The following is a 21,917-nucleotide window of genomic DNA, read 5'->3' as shown; positions in this document are numbered from 1 at the left end:
ACACACACACAATTTAGACAGGGTACAACAAAGACCAAAACGAACTCCTAAAAATGTCACAAGAAGGGGCGATATGAGCAAAGGAATATACCTTTACCCAGTCTTCCATATCTCCATCTTCAATCACTTCTAACACCTCATGTTCCTCAATGGTCAACTCATCTGGTTGAGAAGCCTGCAATGTAGGATGGTCATGGACAAAATTAAAAAGGTTAGATAAGGAGCAGATGTGGGCTGATCATGACAAAAACTGGGGATCAAAATATTGAAATGATATTGAGAAACATGTTGAACATAAAAATTTAAATGCTGTAAAACTTTCATAATGAGGTGAAGTTTTACTTTAAAAAACTAAACAGAATAAAACCGTAACAAAAACCGAAGAAACTGAATCCTCAAGAGGCAATGAGGTTCAATGAACAGAACATGTGAGCCTGGGCAACACAGCAAGATCCCCATCTCTACCAATAAATAAATAAATAAATAAATAAAATTAGTCAGACATGGTGGAATGTGCCTGTAGTCACAGCTACTCGGGAGGCTGAGGTGGGAGGATCGCTTGAGCCTGGGAGGTTGAGGCTGCAGTGAGCCATGAGCATGCCACTGCACTCCAGCCTGGGCAACAGAGCGAGACCCTGTCTCTAAAAAAACAAACAAACAAAAAAAGAGAGCACTTCCTGGAAGTAGAGGACCTGGGTTCCAACTCCAGCTTCTGTATCAAGTTATTCAACTTGATGCCTCCATTTCTTTGAAATGACAATCCTGCCATTTTCTGGAGGATGTGAGTCAATGTGGGATGAATAAGCACAGAAGTGTGATGATTTGGGAAGCAAAAGCAAAGGAGAAGGCACTGAGTTGGAACTGCTACCAGAGGGCTCCCATGGACAAGCATGCAGTGAAAATGCAAAGAACTATGTACATGAATTTGATGACAGTGGGTGCAGTGCCTAAGATTGATCTGGAAACACTGTAAAGCAGTGGCTAAAAGAAGAAAATTGTAGGAAAGGAAATGATTAAGATCAGTCATGGTTTGGATTTCTTATGCTCCAACTTAACTGTGTGGAGACTGAGCGGATCCACTTGCGTGCTACTGCACAAGCTGCTAACCGTAATGGTTTTCTTTTTTATCCCTGACAATAGCAGTCCACCAGCATCAGCCACCCACATGTTGCCCTTGAGACTGCCAAATCTGTAAATGCTCTGAGGCTCCACAGAGGGGCTGGAAAGTCCATGTGGCTTTGCTTCCTAACAGCCTTGCCTGTCACGTGTAATAGGCAGGGGCCTGCTGTCTTCTGGCTCTCTAGAAAATAGTCTTAAAAGCTTTTCTCAAGTCCCAAGATGGGTTAGAACCATCACTTAAAACCATAAAGTTTTTAAAATCTCACAATTTCAAAGTGTAAAATTAACTCCAAGTTACACAAAAATAAGGCAAAAAAAGGGGGTCATTTTCAAGATCAATTTCCCATTTTATGAACATTAAAACATTTCATCAAAATCCAGATTCTGGATGTTGCCATAGCTCCCTGAGACAGAAAAATTATATTGAGGATGGCTGACCAGTCACAGAATACTCGAAGGCCAGAATTTAAATTAACTCTTATCTCAAAACATAAGGAAAAAACCCCACTCATTTACCCTTGATAGCTTTTCCAATGGAATTCCTTCACTACTCTGAAACTACACTATGCCTTGGATATGCCAGCAAAAGGCACTTTTGTAATAAAAATGTTTTCCATGGCAAGACCTAAAAAGTATCAACACAACCAGACGTTAATGTATGTGATAGCAAACCAGGGAGGTAGTACACTTTCAAATAAACTGCTGCCCTTATAAAAACCTATGGAGAGGCTGAGTGAGGTGGCTCACGCCTGTAATCCCAGCACTTTGGGAGGCCAAGGTGGGTGGATCACTTGAGGCCAGGAGTTTGAGACCGGCCTGGGCAACATGGAAAAACCCTGTCTCTATGAAAAATACAAAAAATTAGGTGAGTGTTGTGGCACGCGCCTGTAATCCCAGCTATTTGGGAGGCTGAGGTGGGAGGATCACTTGAATCAGGGAGGCAGAGGTTGCAGTGAGCCAAGATCAAACCACTGCACTCTAGGGGCCTGGGCACAGAGTGGGGTGACCCTGGTCTCTAAAAAGCCATGAGGTCTGGTGGTGGGGTGCTGGTAATGATTGCATGGTTGTCCAATGTAAGCAGACACTAGCTTGATCATCCCATCCTAAAGCAGTGATGACCAATTCTTCCACCTAACAAGGTGGAAGTTCTTTGTGTGGCAATCACGACCCTGCAGTTTGGTCTCTGGGCCAAAGTGGGCCTCTAGACACTTTGGCCCCTGCACACTATTCATATTCTCTGAGCATACTATGTTCTTCCTTGCCTCTGTGCTTTTATCAAGTGTTCTTCCATCCAGCAGGCTCTGTTCCCTCTTTCCTATCTGATGAGCAGACTCAGATTACTGTGGGTTTAAGTCCGGCTTCAGTATGTTTTTATGGGCAAGTGACTGTAAGATACCTTTGAACTTCAGTTTTCTTTTTTCCTATTAGAATATAAGCTCCATGAGGGCAGAGATTTTTGTCTATTTTGATCAATGCTATATCCCAGAGCCTAGAAAAGCCCACAGCACTGATACACGGAAAGTGCTCAAGCACTGTTTGTTGAATGAATGGGGTGCTTGATAATATCTTCCTCATAGGGTTACTGAAGGGATTACAAATAAATAAATAGATAGATAGTAGTTATGATTACTTTTGATTTGAGACTGAGCGCATATGTATTCCCAGACTACTCATGATGAGTAAGCTGCTCCTCCTTTTGTTCTTTTTTTTTTTTTTTTTTTGAGACAGAGTCTCACAGTGTTGCCCAGGCTGGAGTGCAGTGGTGCCATCTCGGCTCACTGCAACCTCCTCCTGGGTTCAAGCAATTCTCCTGCCTCAGCCTCCCAAGTAGCTGAGAATACAGGTGAATGCTACCATGCCTGGCTAATTTTTTGTATTTTTAGTAGAGATGGGGTTTCACCGTGTTGGTCAGGCTGGTCTCGAACTCCTGACCTTGCGATCCGCCCACCCTGGCCTCCCAAAGTGCTGGGATTACAGGCATGAGCCACTGCGCCCGGCCCTCCTTTTGTTCTTAAAAGGCTCTGAGCGTCCCCATAACACTGACTACCATGATGCTCTAATGAATTTGTCTTTGTGAGCGTCCTACTAGAAACAATTAGACAGGGACTATATTTCTTCTCACTTACCCCAACTAAAGACAGTGAGCAGTAAATAGTTATTAAATACACACATACTCTCATACTGTCTCCTTAAGTCCTAGTATCCGGTGACAACCAGAGCTCTGTTTCTACCAGTATCTCTCCAAATTTCCTGTATTTCTTTTAAAACAATGTTTTTCCTGATCATATCATACATGTTCATTGTAGAAAAGCTGGAAAATATGTATAATTGAGATCTTACAGTACATACAATTTGGTATCCTACCTTTTAATTTATTATTAGGACATAAGGGTATGGGCAGCAAGCCACCCAGGTGCCGAGGCAAGAGATCGAGGGCACGAGCTGTTCCAGTATGATAAAATATATAAAATAAGAATAGTTATACTAGATATAGATAATAGATATGATTATATATGAATATCATTAATCATTAGTTTGTAGCAATTACTCTTTACTCCAATATTATAATAATCCTTGCTCTACAATTATAACCTAGGAAAAAGCAGGCCATACAGAGATAGGAGCTGAGGGGACATAGTGAGAAGTGACCAGAAGACAAGAGTGCGAACCTTCTGTCAAGCCCGGACAGGGCCACCAGAGGGCTCCTTGGTCTAGCGGTAATGCCGGCGTCTGGGAAGATGCCCGTTGCCAAGTGGACCGTGGTCTAGCGGTAGCGTCAGTGTCAAGGAAAAACACCCGCTACTTAGCAGACCAGGAAAGGGAGTCTCCCTTTGCCCAGAGGAGTTCAGAGAAGACTTTACTCCTCCACCTCTTGTGGCGGGCCTGACTGATGTCAGGCCCGTCTGCAGTTATCCGGAGGCCTACCCGTCTCCCTGTGATGCTATGCTTCAGTGGTCATGCTCCTAGTCTGCCTTCATGTTCCATCCTGTACACCTGGCTCTGCCTTTTAGATAACAGTAGCAAATTAGTGAAAGTACTGAAAGTCTCTGATATGCAGAAATAATGGCTTAAGCTGTCTCTCTCTCTCTCCTCTCTTTCTCTCTGCCTCAGCTGCCAGGCAGGGAAGGGCCCCCTGTCCAGTGGACATGTGACCTACGTGACCTATCATTGGAGGTGGCTCACACTCCTTACCCTGCCCCTTTGTCTTGTATCCAATAAATATCAGCACAGTCTGGCATTCGGGGCCACTACCAGTCTCCGCGTCTTGGTGGTAGTGGTCCCCCAGGCCCAGCTGTTTTTTCTTTTATCTCTTTGTCTTGTGTCTTTATTCCTACAGTCTCTCGTCTTCACACATGGGGAGAAAAACCCACCGACCCTGTGGGGCTGGACCCTACAAAGGGTTTCTTCTTATATAGAAAAACTCTAATGTAAATTTCAATAATCTTTATAATATGATACGTTATGGCTGTAGTATATGAATGTCTAGTTTGTTCTCATTGAACTGCCAATTTTAATTTTTTTTAAAATTTATTTTTTAGAGGCAGGGTTTCACTCTGTCACCCAGGCTGGAGTGCAGTGGTATAATCATGGCTCACTGCAGCCTCGATCTCCTGGGCTCCAGTGATCCTCCTGCCTCAGCCTCCCAAATAGCTAGGACTATAGGCATGTGCCACCATGCCTAGCTAATTTTAAATTTTTTTTGTAGAGGCCAGGTTTTGCTTTGTTGCCCAGGCTGGTCTCGAACTCCTGGCTTCAAGTGATCTTCCCACTTTTGTCCCACAAAGTGTTGGGATTACAGGCATGAGCCATTGCGTCTAGTCATGAGCTCCATTATCCTCACTGATGTCTCTAACAGAATGAGGGCAAGAGAAGGATTCATTTGTTCATGCCTTCCTTCTATCATTCAAGTATTCATTCCACAAATATTTACTAATGACCTACTACATGCTGGGCATTGTCCTAGGGGCTGAAGACACACAGACAAGGTAAACATACAGAGACAAAACTTCTCCCTTCATGGGCCTTTAGTGGGGAGTCAGACTAAGAAACACGAAAACTAAGATTAAGTTTGGCTGGACAGAAGTGCCATATATTACAAAGCAGTACTATATGAAAGGACATTTTTGTGTCCAAAATGTTTCTATATTATGATTTATTTCTTTAGGATGGATGCTAATAGGGTCAAAAGTTGTAAACATTCTTAAGGCTTTGACTCTAACGTTTATTATTATTATTTTTTCTGTCACCCAAGCTGGAGTGCAATGGTGCCATCTCGGCTCACTGCAACCTCCTCCTCCTGGGTTGAAGTGATTCTCCTGCCTCAGCCTCCCTAGTAGCTGAATTACAGGCGCCCGTCACCACGGCCAGCTAAGTTTTGTATTTTTAGTAGAGACGGGGTTTCACCATGTTGGTCAGGCCAGTCTCGAACTCCTAACCTCAGTGATCCACCTGCCTCATTTTCCCAAAGTGTTGGGATTACAGGCGTGAGCCACCGTGCCTGGCCAACTCTAACCAACTCTAAGCTATATAACCATTAACTATAGCTTTCTTTGTTCTCACCAGATTATTCGAGGCCTCCTTTTTGGTCTGGACTACAATAATTATGATTAGGCTTAAAGTCAGTCCTTCTGTATCCTAATCTGTCCCCTAGAATATCTATACCATGACCAGGTTACCTTCTTAAAAATCCAATCGGATTTCAGGCCATCTAAGGATTTTCCTAGCCAAGATAAAAAACCAAACCTCTAAGTCTGTTATACATGGTCCTTTACTATCTGACAATAAACACCTTTATGCACAGCCCCTCTGTTCTCCTGCAGATGCTTCTACACCATTGAATTTAACATTTCCTGAACACCCCACACTCTCATCACACTCTACCTCTATACCTGCTGTTCTCTTTGCTTAGAAGGCCCTTTCCTCTCCCCACCTTCTCACTGCATCTAGAAAGGTCTTAAATCATGACCTAATTTAAATGCCACCTCATCTGTAAAATTTCCCCCAACGATCACAGTAGAATTAGTGGCTCTACCTTTACTATAAATCTTTTCACACTTGTTCTATTTTCCATTTTAATATTTATCCCTTCGTAGATTGTCCATTCCTAGAGGGGAGAGATAATGTCATATTCATTCTGGCATCCCCCCAGTATATCACACATTGGGTACTCTATATGTTTATTCAATGATTAACTGACTAAATAGATGTTCATAGTCTATTTAACCCAGAGATGTGCCTGGGATATGCCAACAGTGGGAATGTTGAATGAATGTGAACTGTTTAAAATCACTCGGACACTTAGGAATCTCTCTATTTAATAAAGGACCTTAAATTTTAGTTCTGGGACGTTCAAGTAAACATAATGGAGGTGGTATCAGGAAACAATTCCAACGCTAGTTTTATAATACCCTGTAATACCTTTCCAAGTATCTGAGAAGATGATTTTAAATTTTCAAAAGATTATCAAAACGATTTACATTGGAAAAAAAATGCTAACACTTTCAATGAACAGGAAGTATTATGAATTTAAATATAAAATGAAAGGATGTTAAACTCAAAACAAGTCTGGGAATCACTGATATTGAGGAGTAAACACTGCCACCTTTTGGCTACACGGGGATGTGGCGGTGGGAGTGCATCTGGTGCATGACAGGTGGATTCTCTCTCCAGGACCTTCCCTTCTGATAGCCTTCTGCATTGCCCCTTCTCACACATGCCTCCGCCAGAACAGGGGCAAGAGAAGATTCATGTATTCACGCCTCCCTTCCAACATTCATGTATTCATCCCACAATTATTTACTGATGACCCACTACGGCTGGCCATCGTCCTTGGGGCTGAAGACACACAGACAAGGTACACATACACAGACAAAATTTCTGCCTTCATGGACCTTTAGTGGAGAGTCAAAGAAATATGAAAATAAATAAGATTAAGTTTTGCTTGGCAGAAGTGCTATGTAATAAATAAAAGAGGCAATGGGATAACAAGTAGTGACTGAGGAGTTGGTTATTTATTTAGGTGGTTATGGGTGACCTTAAGGAGGAACTATTTGAGCTGAGCTTTGGTGAGGAGCAGGGGGCAACCAACTGAGATCTGGGGAAAAAAAAGAGTTCTAGGCAGACGGAGTAGCAAGTGAAAGACGTCAAGTCAGAGCCTAAACTCATCACCATTCTGCTATGTTGCCCCAATATTAACCTAATAACAATTTTATGCTAAGTACAGCTTGAGAGACTGGATGGATACAGTCATGTGTATCTTCAGAGTTAATCAGAATTAAATAACAGTATGTTGGAGAAAAACAAACCTTGTAGGAATAAACAACTTTGCAGGTGAGTGGATAATTTCTTAAGGTGCCAGAAGGGCTGGAACTGCTGTCATCAAAAACATCCATGTTATCTTCAAACTCTTCTCCTTCTTCTCTTTCGGTATCTGCATTAAGCTAAGAAAAATCAGAAACCATTGGCTAGTTTCCTTACTTCAAGAAAATGGTTGAAAGCCAGAAAAACACTTAAAACTTGATTGTTTCAAAATGTTAATTTGCCTTTTAACTCTGCATAGAAATGACTATCTTTCGCACTTACATTTTTCATGTTATGAAAGAAGAGAGGTTTTTTTTTTTTTTTTTGAGATGGGAGTTTTGCTCTTGTCACCCGGGCTGGAGTGCAGTGGCTTGATCTTGGCTCACTGTAACCTCTGCCTCCTAGGTTCAAGCAATGCTCATGCCTCAATCTCCCAAACAGCTGGGATTACAGGCACCCACCACCACACCTGGCTAATTGTTTTGTATTTTTAGTAGAGATGGGGTTTCACCATGTTGGCCAGGCTGGTCTTGAACTCCTGGCCTCCAGTGATCCACCCACCTCCCAAAGTACTGGTATTATTATAGGTGTGAGCCACCGCACCAGGTCTAGGACAGAGATTTAAAAAAAAATTTATTTTTTTTGAGACAGAGTCTTGCTCTGTTGCGTAGGCTGGAGTGCAGTGGCACGATCTCGGCTCACTGCAAGCTCCGCCTCCTCAGCCTCCCAAGTAGCTGGGACTACAGGTGCCCGCCACCACATCTGGCGAATTTTTTGTATTTTTAGTAGAGATGGGGTTTCACTGTGTTAGCCACGATAGTCTTGATCTCCTGACCTCATGATCTGTCCACCTCGGCCTCCCAAAGTGCTGGGATTACAGGTGTGAGCCACCGCGCCCGGCCAGGACAGAGACTTTTTTTAAATCAAGAAGTAAGTTTCTGTCAAATACATAGGAAATATTTATCAGTATCCTTTCACTTTTCACTGTTAAGTACTGACTGACAAAGGCCTCTGAATTTTAACTGATCCTGTTAGCAAACATTAAAAAGGTTTCAGGCCAGGTGTGGTGGCTCACGCATGTAATCCAAGTACTCTGGGCGGTGAAGGTAGGTGGATCACTTGAGGTCAGGAGTTTGAGACCAGCCTGGCCAACATGGTGAAACCTAACCCCATCTCTACTAAAAATATAGAGGAAAAAAAATATAGCCAAGCATGGTGGTGCACGCCTGAAGTCCCAGCTACTGGGAAGGCTGACGCAGGAGAATTGCTTGAACCCAGGAGGTGGAGGCTAAGTGAGCCAAGATCGCACCACTGCACTACAACTGGGGTGACACAGTGTGACTCTGCCTCAAAAAAAAAAAAAAAAGAACAAAACTAAACAAACCACTTGATCTAGCAATTCCACTTTTATGAATACATCATGAGGAAATAAAAGCACCAGGATGTAAGACTATGTATTTTAAGATGTTTACTGCAGCACTGCCTGTAGTGACAAACGCCTGGATACAATCGATATATCTATCAACAGGGGAATGTTTGAATGCACTCTGATGTATCCATATTATAGATTAATAACACTCATTAAAAATAAAGTTCGCTGGCCGGGTGTCATGGCTCATGCCTGTAATCCCAGCACTTTGGGAGGCTGAGGTGGGCGGATCATGAGGTCAGGAGATCGAGACCATCCTGGCTAACACGGTGAAACTCCATCTCTATTAAAAAAATACAAAAAATTAGCTGGGTGTGGTGGCGGGCACCTGTAGTCCCAGCTACTCGGGAGGCTGAGGCAGGAGAATTGCTTGAACCCGGGAGGCGGAGCTCGCAGTGAGCCGAGATGGCGCCGCTGCACTCCAGCCTGGTGACAGAGCAAGACTCTGAATCAAAACAAAACAAAAAACAAGAAAAAAAAAAATAAAGTTCGCCAAGTATGTGAAAAAACACTCAATATCATTTAGAGAAATGCAAATCAAAATCACAATGAGATACCATTTCACATCAATCAGAGTGGCTTTTTTTTTTTTTTTTTTTTGAGATAGGGTCTTGTTCTGTTACCCAGGCTGGAGTGCAGTGAAACAATCACAGTTCATTGCAGTGTTGACCTCCTGGGCTCAAGCAATCTTCCTGCTCCAGCCTCCTGAATAGATGGGACTATAGGGGTGCACCACCATGCCTGGCTAATTTTTGTTTTTGTTTTGGTAGATAAGGGGTTTCATCATGTTGCTTAGGCTGGTCTTGAACTCCTGGGTTCAAGTGATCCTCCCGCCTTGGCCTCCCAAAGTGCTATCATTATAGGAGTGAGCCATCATGCCTAGCTGAGAATGGCTATTATTTAAAAAGTCAAAAAATAACAGATGCTGGTGAGGTTATGGAAAAAAGGAACACTTACACACTGCTGGTGGGATTGTAATTAGTTCAGCCACTGTGGAAAGCAGTGTGGCGATTCCTCAAAGAGCTAAAAACAGAACTACCATTCAACCCAGCAATCCCATTACTGGGCATATACCCAAAGGTATATAAATCATTCTACTATAAAGACGCATAGGCAGGAGTGGTGGCTCATGCCTGTAATCCCAGCACTTTGGGAGGCTAAAGTGGGTGGTGCCAAAATGGCGAAACCCTGTCTCTACTAAAAATACAAAAATTAACCAGGCCTGGTGGTGTGTGCCTGTAATCCCAGCTATTCAGGAGGCTGAGGCACAAGAATTGCTTGAACCTGTGAGGCAAAGGTTGCAGTGAGTCAAGATTGTGCCAGTGCACTGCAGCCTGGGCAACAGAGCAAGACTGTCTTTAAAAAAAAAAAAAAAGACACATGCACACATGCACGTGTATATTCATTGAAGCACTATTTATACTAGCAAAGACATGGAATCAACCTAAATAGTCATCAATGACAAGTTGAATAAAGAAAATGTGGTACATATATACCATGAAATACTATGCAGCCACAAAAAAGAATGATGTCTTCTGCAGGAACATGGATGGAACTGGTGGCCATTATCCTTAACAAACTAATACAGGAAGAGAAAACCAAATACTGCATGTTCTTACTAGTAAGTGGGAGCTAAATGATGGGCACTCATGGACACAAAGAGGGGAACAACAGACACTGAGGCCTACTTGAAGGCAGAAGGTGGGAGGAAGGAGAGGATTAGAAAAAATAACTATTGGGTACTAGGCTTAGTACCTGGGTAGTGAAACAATTTGTAAAACAAACCCCCATGACACGAGTTTACCTATGTAACAAACCTGCCCATGTACCCTTGCACTTAAAAGTTTTTTAAAAAAAGAGTTCGAGACTAGAAAAACCAGAAATAAACCTTCACGTACATGATTAAATAATTTTCAACAAGGATGCCAAGACCACTCAGTGGAGGAAAGGATAGTTTCTCAACAAATGTTGCTGGAAGAATTGGATACCCATATGCAAAAGAATGAAGTTGAAATCTCACCTTATATAATACACAGAAAAAATTAAATGGATCAAAGACCTAAACCTATGAAACTTTAAAAGAAAACATAGGGTAAACACTTTATGACAGTGGATTTGGCAATGATTTTTTTGGAGACAGAGTCTTGCTCTGTTGCCCAGGCTGGAGTGTAGTGGCGCGATCTTGACTCACTGCAACCTCTGCCTACTGGGTTCAAGCAATTCTCCTGCCTCAGCCTCCCAAGTAGCTGGAACTATAGGCGCACACCGCCACACCCAGCTAGTCTTTTGTATTTTAGTAGAGACGGGGTTTTACAGTGTTGCTCAGGCTGGTCTCGAACTCCTGAGCTCAGGCAATCCCCCCCCCCGACCTCAATGATTTTTTAAAATATGATGCCAAAAGCATAGGCAACAAAAGAAAAAAACAGATACATTGAACCTTATCAAAATAAAAAATATGTATGCATCAAAGAACAATAGAGTGAAAAGGCAACCCACAGAATGGGATAAGGTATTTGCAAGTCATATATCTTAAAAGGGATTAATATCCAGAATATATAAAGAATCCCTAAAACTGACCACCAAAAACAAATAATCCAATTAAAAATGGGCAAAAGGTTTGAAGAGATATCTTTCCAAAGAAAATATATAAATAGCCAATAACCACATGAAAATAGCTCAACATCACTAATGATTAGGGAAATGCAAATCAAAACCACAATGAGATACCATTTCATACCCATTAGGATGCTATCTCATACACACACACACACACACACAGAAAATAACAAGTGTTGACAAGGATGTGGAAACACTGGAACCTTTATACACTGCTGGTGGGGATGTAAAATGGTACAGCTGCTATGGAAAAACAGTAACATGTTTCTTCAATAAATTAAACACAAAATTACCACATAATTCAGCAATGCCATTTTGGGTATATACCCAAAAGAACAGAAAGCACAGACCTGAACAGATATTTGTAAACCAATGTTCACAGCCACATTATTCACAAAAGGTAGAAGCAACTCAAGTGTCCACTGAGAGATGAATGGATAAGTAAAATGTAGGTATATATCACAAACCAAATAAAAATGTGGCATATATACATACAATGGAATATTATTGTCTGTCTGTCTATCTATCTATCTGGTTAGAGACAGGGTCTCACTCTGCTGCCCAAGCTGGAGTGCAATGGTGCGATCATAGCTCATTGCAGCTTTGAACTCCTGGATGCAAGGGATCCTCCTACTTCAGCCCCCCAAGTAGCTGGGACTACAGGCACATGCCACCATGCCCAGTTTATTCAGTCTTAAAAAGGAGGGAAATTTTGACACATGCTACACAGAACATGGGTGATCTTTGAGGCCATTATGCTAAGTGGAATAAGCCAGTCACAAAAAGATAAAATACTCTGATTTCATTTATATGAGGTTCCTAGAGTAGTCAAATTCATAGAGACAGAAAGCAGAATGGTGATTGTCAGAGGCTGCATGATGGGGAGTTATTGCTTAATGGGCAGAGAGTTTTACTTTAGATAGATGAAAAGAATCCTGGAGATGGGCCAGGCGGGGTGGCTCATGCCTATAATCCCAGCACTTTGGGAGGCTGAGGCAGGCAGATCATGTACGGTCAGGAGTTCGAGACCAGCCTGGTCAACATGGTGAAACCCTATCTCTCCTAAAAATACAAAAATTAGACCAGGCACGGTGGCTCACACCTGTAATCCCCGCACTTTGGTAGGCTGAGGCAGGCAGTCCACCTGAGGTCGGGAGTTCGAGACCAGTCTAACCAACATGGAGAAACCCCATCTCTACTAAAAATACAAAATTAGCCTGGCATGGTGGCGCATGCCTATAATCCCAGCTACTCGGGAGGCTGAGGCAGGAGAATCGCTTGAACCTGGGAGGCGAAGGTTGCGGTGAGCTGAGATCGTGCCATTGCATTCCATCTTGCCTGGGCAACAAGAGCGAAACTCTGTCTCAAAAAAAAAAAAAAGACCAAAATTTGCTGGGGGTGGTGGCAGGTGCCTATAATCCCAGCTGCTCAGGAGGCTGAGGCAGGAGAATCACCTGAACCCAGGAGGTGGAGGTTGCAGTGAGCCAAGATCATGCCACTTTCACTGTACTCCAGCCTGGGTGACAGGGTGAGACTCCGTCTCAAAAAAAAAAAAAAGAGTTCTGGAGATGGATGGATGGTGGGGATGGTTCCACAACCATGTGAATGTACTTAATGCCACTAAACTTATACTTAAAATGGTATATTTGTATATTTTACCATACACATGAACAAACATGAAAGGCACACTCCCTTCTGAAATGTAACACAAGGAAAATAATTTTTTAACCCAGTTTCAAGGTATATTACCCATCATAGCTAAAAGGCATCTATTAATTGAAATGACATTGAGTGTAAAAAATGAGTTAGATCCATAGGCACTTAGAGCACTGTCCGTGATATATTGAATATAAATAATATTTATATCAGCATACATATCTGACAGGGGAAGGCAGAATGAGAAGAATAAAGACTGGAAAATTGAGGAAATGACTGACTTACTTTTTATATACATCTATACTCTTTGAATTATTAGAATACATGTTTTACTTTTTAAATTAAAAACCTAATAGACAAACAGCCTCAAATATTTGTTTCTTGCTTGCTGCACACAAGCACTTATTTGGATGCTTTTTCCCATATTCAAACATACAAAAACACCAATGTTTACACATTTAAGGTTACAAAGAATGGACAGGCAGGATTGGCCTTCATAGAACAGCCATTAAATTAATTAAAGTATCAAATATCTACTGTATGTAGAAAACTATGCTAGCCTCTTTGACGAAGATAGAAAACGAAGGACACAGTGTCTCCTTCCAGTGGTTCACAACCCAGAGTGAAGGATACTAAAAGGAGAGGCCAAGTGCATGGCCCTGGGAATGCGGAAGAGGCCACTGGAGAGGAGTCAGGGAAGACTTCCCGGGATACGATGAGTCTAAAAGTACAGGCTGCCTAGCTGTCAAGTTCTACTTTTTCATGAATTAAAGGGCTTTCTCTTGAGTAACTATCACTAAAGTTTTAAAAGTGACTCTCCTCTTAACCACTGTTTCCCTAATAAAATTCTATAGCACTGTATACATGTATCAAAATGCCCTTCTGTATCCCATAAATATGTATAAATATTATGTCAACTAAAAATAAAGGGAAACAATTCTACAGAATTGTGGAGAGTTCCAGGATAAGAAATTATACATTTTTCCTGACATATTTATTGCCACCATTTCAAAGCTGCTGAAATATTCTCATTGATAACTTTATTGAAAATTCTCCACAGCTGAGTGAGGAAATCCTGTGCTATGTCTTACAAATTATTCATCTATCATCAGTCAGGTCGGTGGCAAAACAGTCTCACATCATATTGAGTCTTTTGTCACTCAATAGGAGCAAAATATTCAAAATCACAGACTTATGATTCTATTGTTTTCCAACAGGGCATTGTGCCACATAAAAGAATCATGCTAGAAACTGCCATAAAATTAACTTTAAACATATTATATATACTTAGAAGACATTGCCTTCATATTCTAGGGAAGGTTACAGGCATTTAAAAAAAACAGTGTGTACTACAAAATCAAAACAAAACAAAACACCCATACATTTATAAAAATGTGGGTAGAACAAGTTTCCAAAAATATACATGTACTGTGCTTTGGCACCGGGAATCAATCCAAAACATTTTATCTTGGCAACCTGGTTGATACTAAACATTCCTTTTTTCCTCCTTTATTTGGAGTTGATTTTTGGATTCCCATGGAAGGCAATAAGGTTGCAGTGCCAGCAGTAGGGGTCACTGTCATATGCTTCTGTGTTGCTCTAGCTGCTTTCCAAAGCATGTCATCTCAGAATAATTTCTTCCTTTTTCCAATTCCACTCTCTTAATTGAACTGTTACACTGTTTTCTTGACCCAGCATTTCTAAAATCACATGCTTCCTCTGTCTCTTAAGGACTGCTCTCTCATCCCCTTTTCTTCCTGTCCCTTGACAGAACTTCAATCAAAACTATTCTTTCTAGTCATACTAACATTTTTCCTTTCTTAGATGTAAAATGCTTACTCTTTTTTTTTTTTTTTTTGAGACGGAGTTTCACTCTTGTCACCCAGGCTGGAGTGTAATGGTGTGATCTTGGCTCACTGCAACCTCTGCCTCTCGGGTTCAAATTATCCTCCTGCCTCAGCCTCCCGAGTAGCTAGGACTACAGGTGTGCACCACCACACCCAGCTAATTTTTGTATTTTTTTTTTTTTTTTAGTAGAGATGGGGTTTCACTATGTTGGCCAGGCTGGTCTTGAACTCCTGACCTCAGATGATCCACCTGCCTTGGCCTCCCAAAGTGCTTGGATTACAGGTGTGAGCCACCGTGCCCGGCCAAAATGCTTACTCTTATTGCAGAGGCAGGCAAGATGATCTTTTTGAGCTGATTTTGGGAGCCATCTTCTTGTACTTAGCAAAAACACCTCTGAGGGGCTCAGCTTCATGGCACAATCATGAGGTAAAAAGCAGAGTCTTGGGGTCTGGCCAACTTGGGTTTGAATGCTGAATGTGTCACTTGTTGTGTGACCTTGGGCAAATTATTAAACTCCTCAATTTCAGTGACCTTGTCTCTCTAATGAAGACAATTACTTCTTCACAGGATTAGCATAAAGATTAAATGAAGTAAAATATTTAAAATCCTAACACGTGTTTGGTGCATAGGAGGTACTTAATAAAGCATTAGCTTTTGTTTTTACGAGGAAGGGAGAATCCAGATAAAGAATCTGGTAATACCTAACACAGAGGAAGGCAGCTCCTCAATATTTACTAATAGAACCTCTCATCTCCATTGGACAGAGAAGTGATCACAGTGGACATTACTCCAAATACAACATGAGTAAGTTATCAAAGATGATGTTAACCAAAGGAATATAAATCATTCTATTATAAAGACACATACACACGTATGTTCACTGCAGCATTGTTCACGATAGCAAAGACATGAAATCAACCTAAATGCCCATCAATGGTAGACTGGATAAGGAAAATGTGGTACATATACACCATGGAATACTATGCAGCCATAAAAAAGAATGAGATCATGTCCTTTGGAGGGACATGGATGGAGGTGGAGGCCATTATCCTTAGCAAACTAACATAGGAACAGAAGACCAAACACTGCATGTTCTCACTTGAAGTGGAAGCTAAATGATTAGAATATGGACACATAGAGGGGATCAACAGACACTGGGGCCTTTCAGAGGGTGGAGGGTGGAAGGAGGGAGAGGATCAGGAAAAATAACTAATGGGTATGAGACTTAATACCTGGGTGATGAAATAATCTGTACAACCCCCCCAAAACACAAGTTTACCTATGTAACAAACCTGCAATTATATCCCTGAACTTAAAATAAAAATTAAGAAAAAGATGATGCTAAAAATATCAGGAAAATGGATTTGTGCTTCCAGGCAAGATAGAGTATCAGGGATCAGATTTAACCTCCTGTCAGAAATAACTGAAAAACTGTTCAAAATATATGAAAGAACAGGTTTCAAGACACTGGGCATCACTCATGAAGGACAGTGATCCCTGGGGGATGGGAAACAAACAACTCCCACAACATACTGTATGAAGAACGTTTCTAGGCTATGACATAGGGAGAAGAAACCCAGGCACATGATCGTGATCTCCCTGAACAGAGGAGATGAAACTGGGAATTTAGTAAAGCCAAAGTGGAGACAGCTCAGGATGTGGAATATAGCAGTCTCCCCTTATCCGTGGTTTGGCTTTCCATGGTGCCAGTTACCCAGTCAACCATGATGCAAAAATATTAAGTGGAAAGTTCCAGAAATAAACAAGTCATACGTTTTGAATTGTGTGCCATTCTGAGCAGCTTCATGAAATTTTACAGTGATTCACTCTGTCTCCCCAGATGTGAATCACCCCTTTGTCAAGTATATGCAAGCTATGTAAGCTACTTACCCATTAGTCATTTAGTGGCCATCTCGGTTATCCCGATTGACTGTCACCATACCACGGTGCTTGTGTTCAAGTAGCCCTTATTTTACTTAATACTGGCCCCAAAGCACCAGAGTAGTGCTGCTGGCATATTGTTATAGTATTCTATTTTATTACTAGTTAGTGTTGTTAATCTCTTACTGTGCCTCATTTATAAATTCACTTTATGATAGCTATGTATGTATAGGGAAAAACACAGCATACATAGGGTTCGGTACTATCTGCGATTTCAGGCATGCACTGGAGGTCTTGAAATGTATCCCCCACAGATAAGGGGGGACTGTAATGAAGAAGAGAGAGATGCACAGAATTTAGGAAATCTGTAGAGGGTCCTCCTCAAGGCTTTGGCTGAGTACTGGTCAGTACATATATGTGAAGAAATTACCCAAAGCTAGGGCTAGAAGCACTAAAAAGGATTAGAAAAAATAATCCTCAGAACTCACACAGGTCTGAGAATAACTCCTGCTCCCTCCTAAAAGAGTAAAAACCTCATAAGGCACAGGGCACCCAGTAGAGTATTAAGATTAGTAAGGATATAGAATAGCTGTCCCCAGTCTTTTAGGCACCAGGAACCAGTTTCACGGAAGACAATTTTTCCATGGACCAGACCCTTGGGGCACCATGAGGGAAGGTTTCAGGATGAAACTGTTCCATCTCAGATGAGCAGGTATTAGATTCTCATAAGGAGGGTCCAATTTAGATCCCTCACATGTGAAGTTCACAATAGGGTTTATGCTTCTCTGAGAATCTAATGCTGCTGCTGATCTGACAGGAGGTGGAGCTCAAGCAGTAATGCTCCCTCTGGGGCCACTCATCTCTTGCTGTGTGGTTCAGTTCCTAACAGGCCATGGACCCGTAAAAGGTTTGTTCCAGTCTAGAAGACTAGAACAATACTATAACCAACTTGACTTAATTGACATGTATAGAATGTAACCCCTAACAATAGCAAAATATACATTCTTTTTTTTTTTAAGAACACATGTAACAGTTACCAAGATATACCTTTATACTGGGTCACAAAACAAAGCTCAAAAAGTTTAAAAGGATTCAAGTATGTTATTTGACTACAATGGAAATAAACTAGAAATAAACAAAAAGCTATCTGGAAAAATCTCCAAATATTTGGAAATTCAGTAACACACTTTTAATTACCCATCAGTCAAAAGAAGAAATTAAAACATAAATTAGAGGCCGGGTGCAGTGGCTCACACCTATAATCCTAGCACTTTGGGAGGCTGAGGTGGGTGAATTGCTAGAGCTCAGGAGTTCAAGACCAGCCTGGGCAACATAGTGTGACCCCATCTCTACTAAAAATACAAAAAATTAGCTGGGCGTGGTGGTGCTGAGAGGCTGAGGCATGAGAAATCACCCGGAAGGAGGAGGTTGCCATCAGCTGAGATTGCGTCACTGCACTCCAGCCTGGGTGACAGAGTGAGACTCTGTTTAAAAAAAAAAAGTAAATTGGAAAATATTTTGAAGTGGATAAAAATGATAACACAACATATCAGAATTTGTGCAATGGACGCTAAAGCAATACTTACAGGGAAATGTTTAGCACTTAATGCCAATATTCAAAAAGAAGAAAAGTCTCAAATCAATGACCTCGGTTTCTCCCTTACAAATTAGAAAGGAGAAAATTAAATCCAAATTGAACAGAAGAAAGGAAATAATAAAATCCCGAGCAGAAATCAAGAAAATAGAAAAGAGGGAAAGATCAAGAGGGAAAGATCAATAAAATCAAAAGCTGTTTCTTCATAGAGATCCATCTAATTAATAAACCTCTAGCAGAAGGATCAGAAGAGAGGAGACACCACCAATATCAGGAATGAGGTGATATCACTACTAATTTTCCAGATAATCAAAGCATAAGGGAATATTATAAACAACTTTGTGCCAATAAATCTGACCACTTAGATGGAATGGACAAATTCCTTAAAAGAGACAACTTACCAAAGTTCACTCAAGAAGAATAACCTTAATAACCCTGTATCTACTAAAGAAATGGAGTCTGTTATTTAAAAACTTCCAAAAGAAAACTCCGGGACCAGATAACAGCCCTGGTAAATTCTACCAAACATTTCAGGAAGACAAAATTCCACACAATTCTACACAAGGCTTCCAGAAACTTGAAGAGGAGAGGATACTTTTCAAATCATTTGGAGACAAGCATTATAACAAAATCAGACAAGAATACTACAAGGAAATGCATGGAGATGGAAGCATGCTTATTAGAGTCCTAGCAAACCAGTTCCAATCAATATATAGAAAGGATAGGCTGGGCGCGGTAGCTCATGCCTATAATCCTAGCACTTTGGGAGGCCGAGGCGGGTGGATCAACTGAGGTCGGGAGTTCAAGACCAACCTGACCAACATAAAGAAACCCCATCTCTACTAAAAAAAATACAAAATTAGCCAGGCATAGTGGCATATGCCTATAATCTCAGCTACTTGGGAGACTGAGGCAGAAGAATCGCTTGAACCTGGGAGGCAGAGGTTGTGGTGAGCCGAGATAACGCCATTACACTCCAACCTGGGCAATAAGAGCGAAATGCCATCTCCAAAAAAATAAAAATAAAAAAAGGATAATATATCATTACCCAAGTGGGGTTTACCAGGAATGTGAAGCTGGTTTAATATCTGAAAAATCATCAATACAATTAAATCATATTAGCAGACTAAAAAAGAACCATTTGACAAGATCCAACATCCATTTCTATTAGCAAACAAAATAGAAACAGAAGAAACTTCTTTAACATGATAAAGGGCATCTACAAAAACCCTACTGCTAACTTTATACTTAATGGTAAAAGACTGAATGCATTCTTGCTAAAAGTTCAAGAACAAGGCAAGGATTTCTGCTGACTCTCACCACTTCTATTCAGCAATTTTATAGTAAGAAGGAAAAAGGAATACAAATAGGAAAAGAATAAGTAAGACTGTCTTTATTTGCAGGTGACATGGTTATATAGAAAATCCCATGGAATTTACAAAAGAGCTATTAGAACTAGTAAGTGTGTTTAGCAAGATTGCAGGACACAAGATCAATATACAACAACCAACTGTATTTTTACAGATTAGCAATGAACAACTGGAAATTGAAATTTAAAAAATCATTTACAATAGCATCAAAATTATGAAATAGGGAAAAGTCTGACACAGAATGTGAAAGATCTATCTACTGAAAACTTGTACAAAACATTGCTGAGAGAAATTAAAGTCCTAAATAAATGGAGAAGTATATTATGTTCATGGATTGATGGATTGGAAAACTGAATATTGTTAACATGGCAATGTTATCTTCCAGTTGATCTATACAGTCGTCATAATCCTAATAAAAATCCTGATAGGCTTTTTGGGGTAGAAAACCAATTTTAAATTCATATGGAAATGCAAAGGACCTAGAATACCCAAAACAACTTTGAAAAAGAAGAAAGTTGGAGGACTTACACCACCTGAAGTCATGACTTATTCTAAAATTACAGTAATTAAGACAGTGTAGTACTGGCATCAAGCTGGACAAATAGATCAATGGAACAGAATAAAATGTCAAGAAACAGACCCATACATATATGATTAATTTTTTTTTTTAAAGAGACAAAGTCTTGCTCTGCTTCCCAGGTTGGAATTCTGTGGCATAATCATAGTTCACTGTAACTTTGAACTTCTGGGTTCAAGATATCTTCTTGCCTTAGCCTCCTGAGTAGCTAAGACTGCCAGAATGTACAACAGTGCCTGGCTAGTTGAAATTTTTTTTTTTTCTTTTTTTAGAGACAGGGTCTACTATGTTGCTCAGGCTGATCTCAAACTCCTGGCCAGAAGAGATCCTCCCACTTAGCCCAATGTGTTGGGAATACAGGCGGGCCTGAAAAACTGATTTTTGACAGTGATGCAAAGGCAATTCAGTGGAGAAAGGACAGTTAAAACAAAGTTCCAAAAAGGGACAAAGAACTCTGACTTACTCTGTTTACCATAATCAAAGATGAGCTCATGCTGAATTACAGATTTAAATGTAAAACCTAAAACTATAAAACTTCTGGAAGAAAACCTAGGAGAAAATCTTTATGACCTTGGTTTTAGGCAAAGATTTCTTAGCTACCACACCAAAAATATGATCCATAAAAGAAAAATTGGTAGGTTGGACTTCATTAAAATTAAAAATTTGTGCCCTTTGAAAGGTATTAAGGAAATAAAAAAATAAGCCACAGACTAGAAGAAAATTACATAAATCAAAATATCTGATAAAGGATTTGTATTCAGAGTATAAACTCTTAAAATGCAATAAAAAGAAAACAAACCTAATAAAAAATAAACAAAGATTTGAACAGACACTTCACCAAAGAAAATATACAGATGCAAATAAACACATGAAAAGATGCTCAACATTATCAGGGAAATGGAAATTAAAATGACAATGATTTACAACATCACACCTATTAGAATGTCTAAAGTTAAAAAGACTGACTATACTAAGTGTTGACAAGATTGTGGAATAACTGAAACACTAGTACCCTATTGATGGGACTGTAAAATGGTATAACCACTTTGGAAAACAGTTTGTCAGTTTCTTAAAATGTTACATAAATACCTATTGTATGACCCAGCCACAGCATATGATCTTAGCAGTTTTAGGAACTCCTTATCTTACCCTTATCTCCAACATCGTTATTGAGCATGGTCCTCACAAAGACCAGAGTCAGAATTTATTTATATGCAACTCTGCAGATGTTCATACTCTAAGGGAGGCTGTACAACAGAGTAGACTGGCAGTTTGCCTTTGTACATTAGTTGGGGAAAGTGGCTGAAAACAGGGAAGTGATGTTAAGATTGTGGGCTATAGTTTGAAAATGCAAGAAATAAAAGAACAGGGTGGGTGTAGTGGCTCACAAATAAAAGAGCAGAAAGAATAAAAATATGGGCTGGGTGTGGTGGCTCATGCCTGTAATACTAGCACTTTGGGAGGCCAATGTGGGTGGACTGCTTGAGCCTAGGAGTATGAGCCTAGCCTGGGCAACATGGTGAAAAT

General features: G+C 40.6%; 2 protein-coding genes across 8 annotated transcripts in view; one reads left to right on the top strand and one right to left on the bottom strand.

Annotated features, from left to right (window-relative positions):
- Positions 1-4,561, top strand: part of ATG16L2 (autophagy related 16 like 2) — a 34,670-nt gene extending 30,109 nt beyond the window's left edge. For all 3 annotated transcript variants that reach the window (XM_021926262.2, XM_021926261.2, XM_021926260.2), the window contains one exon: positions 4,231-4,561. In XM_021926262.2, the coding sequence (XP_021781954.2) occupies positions 4,231-4,546 (316 nt within the window). In that variant the 3' untranslated portion in view covers positions 4,547-4,561. The remainder of the gene's footprint in view (positions 1-4,230) is intronic.
- FCHSD2 (FCH and double SH3 domains 2) overlaps positions 1-21,917 on the bottom strand; it is a 309,718-nt gene that overhangs the window by 6,652 nt on the left and 281,149 nt on the right. For all 5 annotated transcript variants that reach the window (XM_017948727.3, XM_017948728.3, XM_021926259.2 and 2 more), the window contains 2 exons: positions 7,425-7,559; positions 92-175 (listed from right to left, as the gene is read on the bottom strand). In XM_017948727.3, the coding sequence (XP_017804216.1) occupies positions 92-175; positions 7,425-7,559 (219 nt within the window). The remainder of the gene's footprint in view (positions 1-91; positions 176-7,424; positions 7,560-21,917) is intronic.

Source organism: Papio anubis, chromosome 12, assembly GCF_008728515.1.
Source record: "Papio anubis isolate 15944 chromosome 12, Panubis1.0, whole genome shotgun sequence".
Taxonomy (NCBI): domain Eukaryota; kingdom Metazoa; phylum Chordata; class Mammalia; order Primates; family Cercopithecidae; genus Papio; species Papio anubis.
Note: the sequence above shows the minus strand (reverse complement) of the source record. Positions and strands in the feature narration are given on the sequence as shown.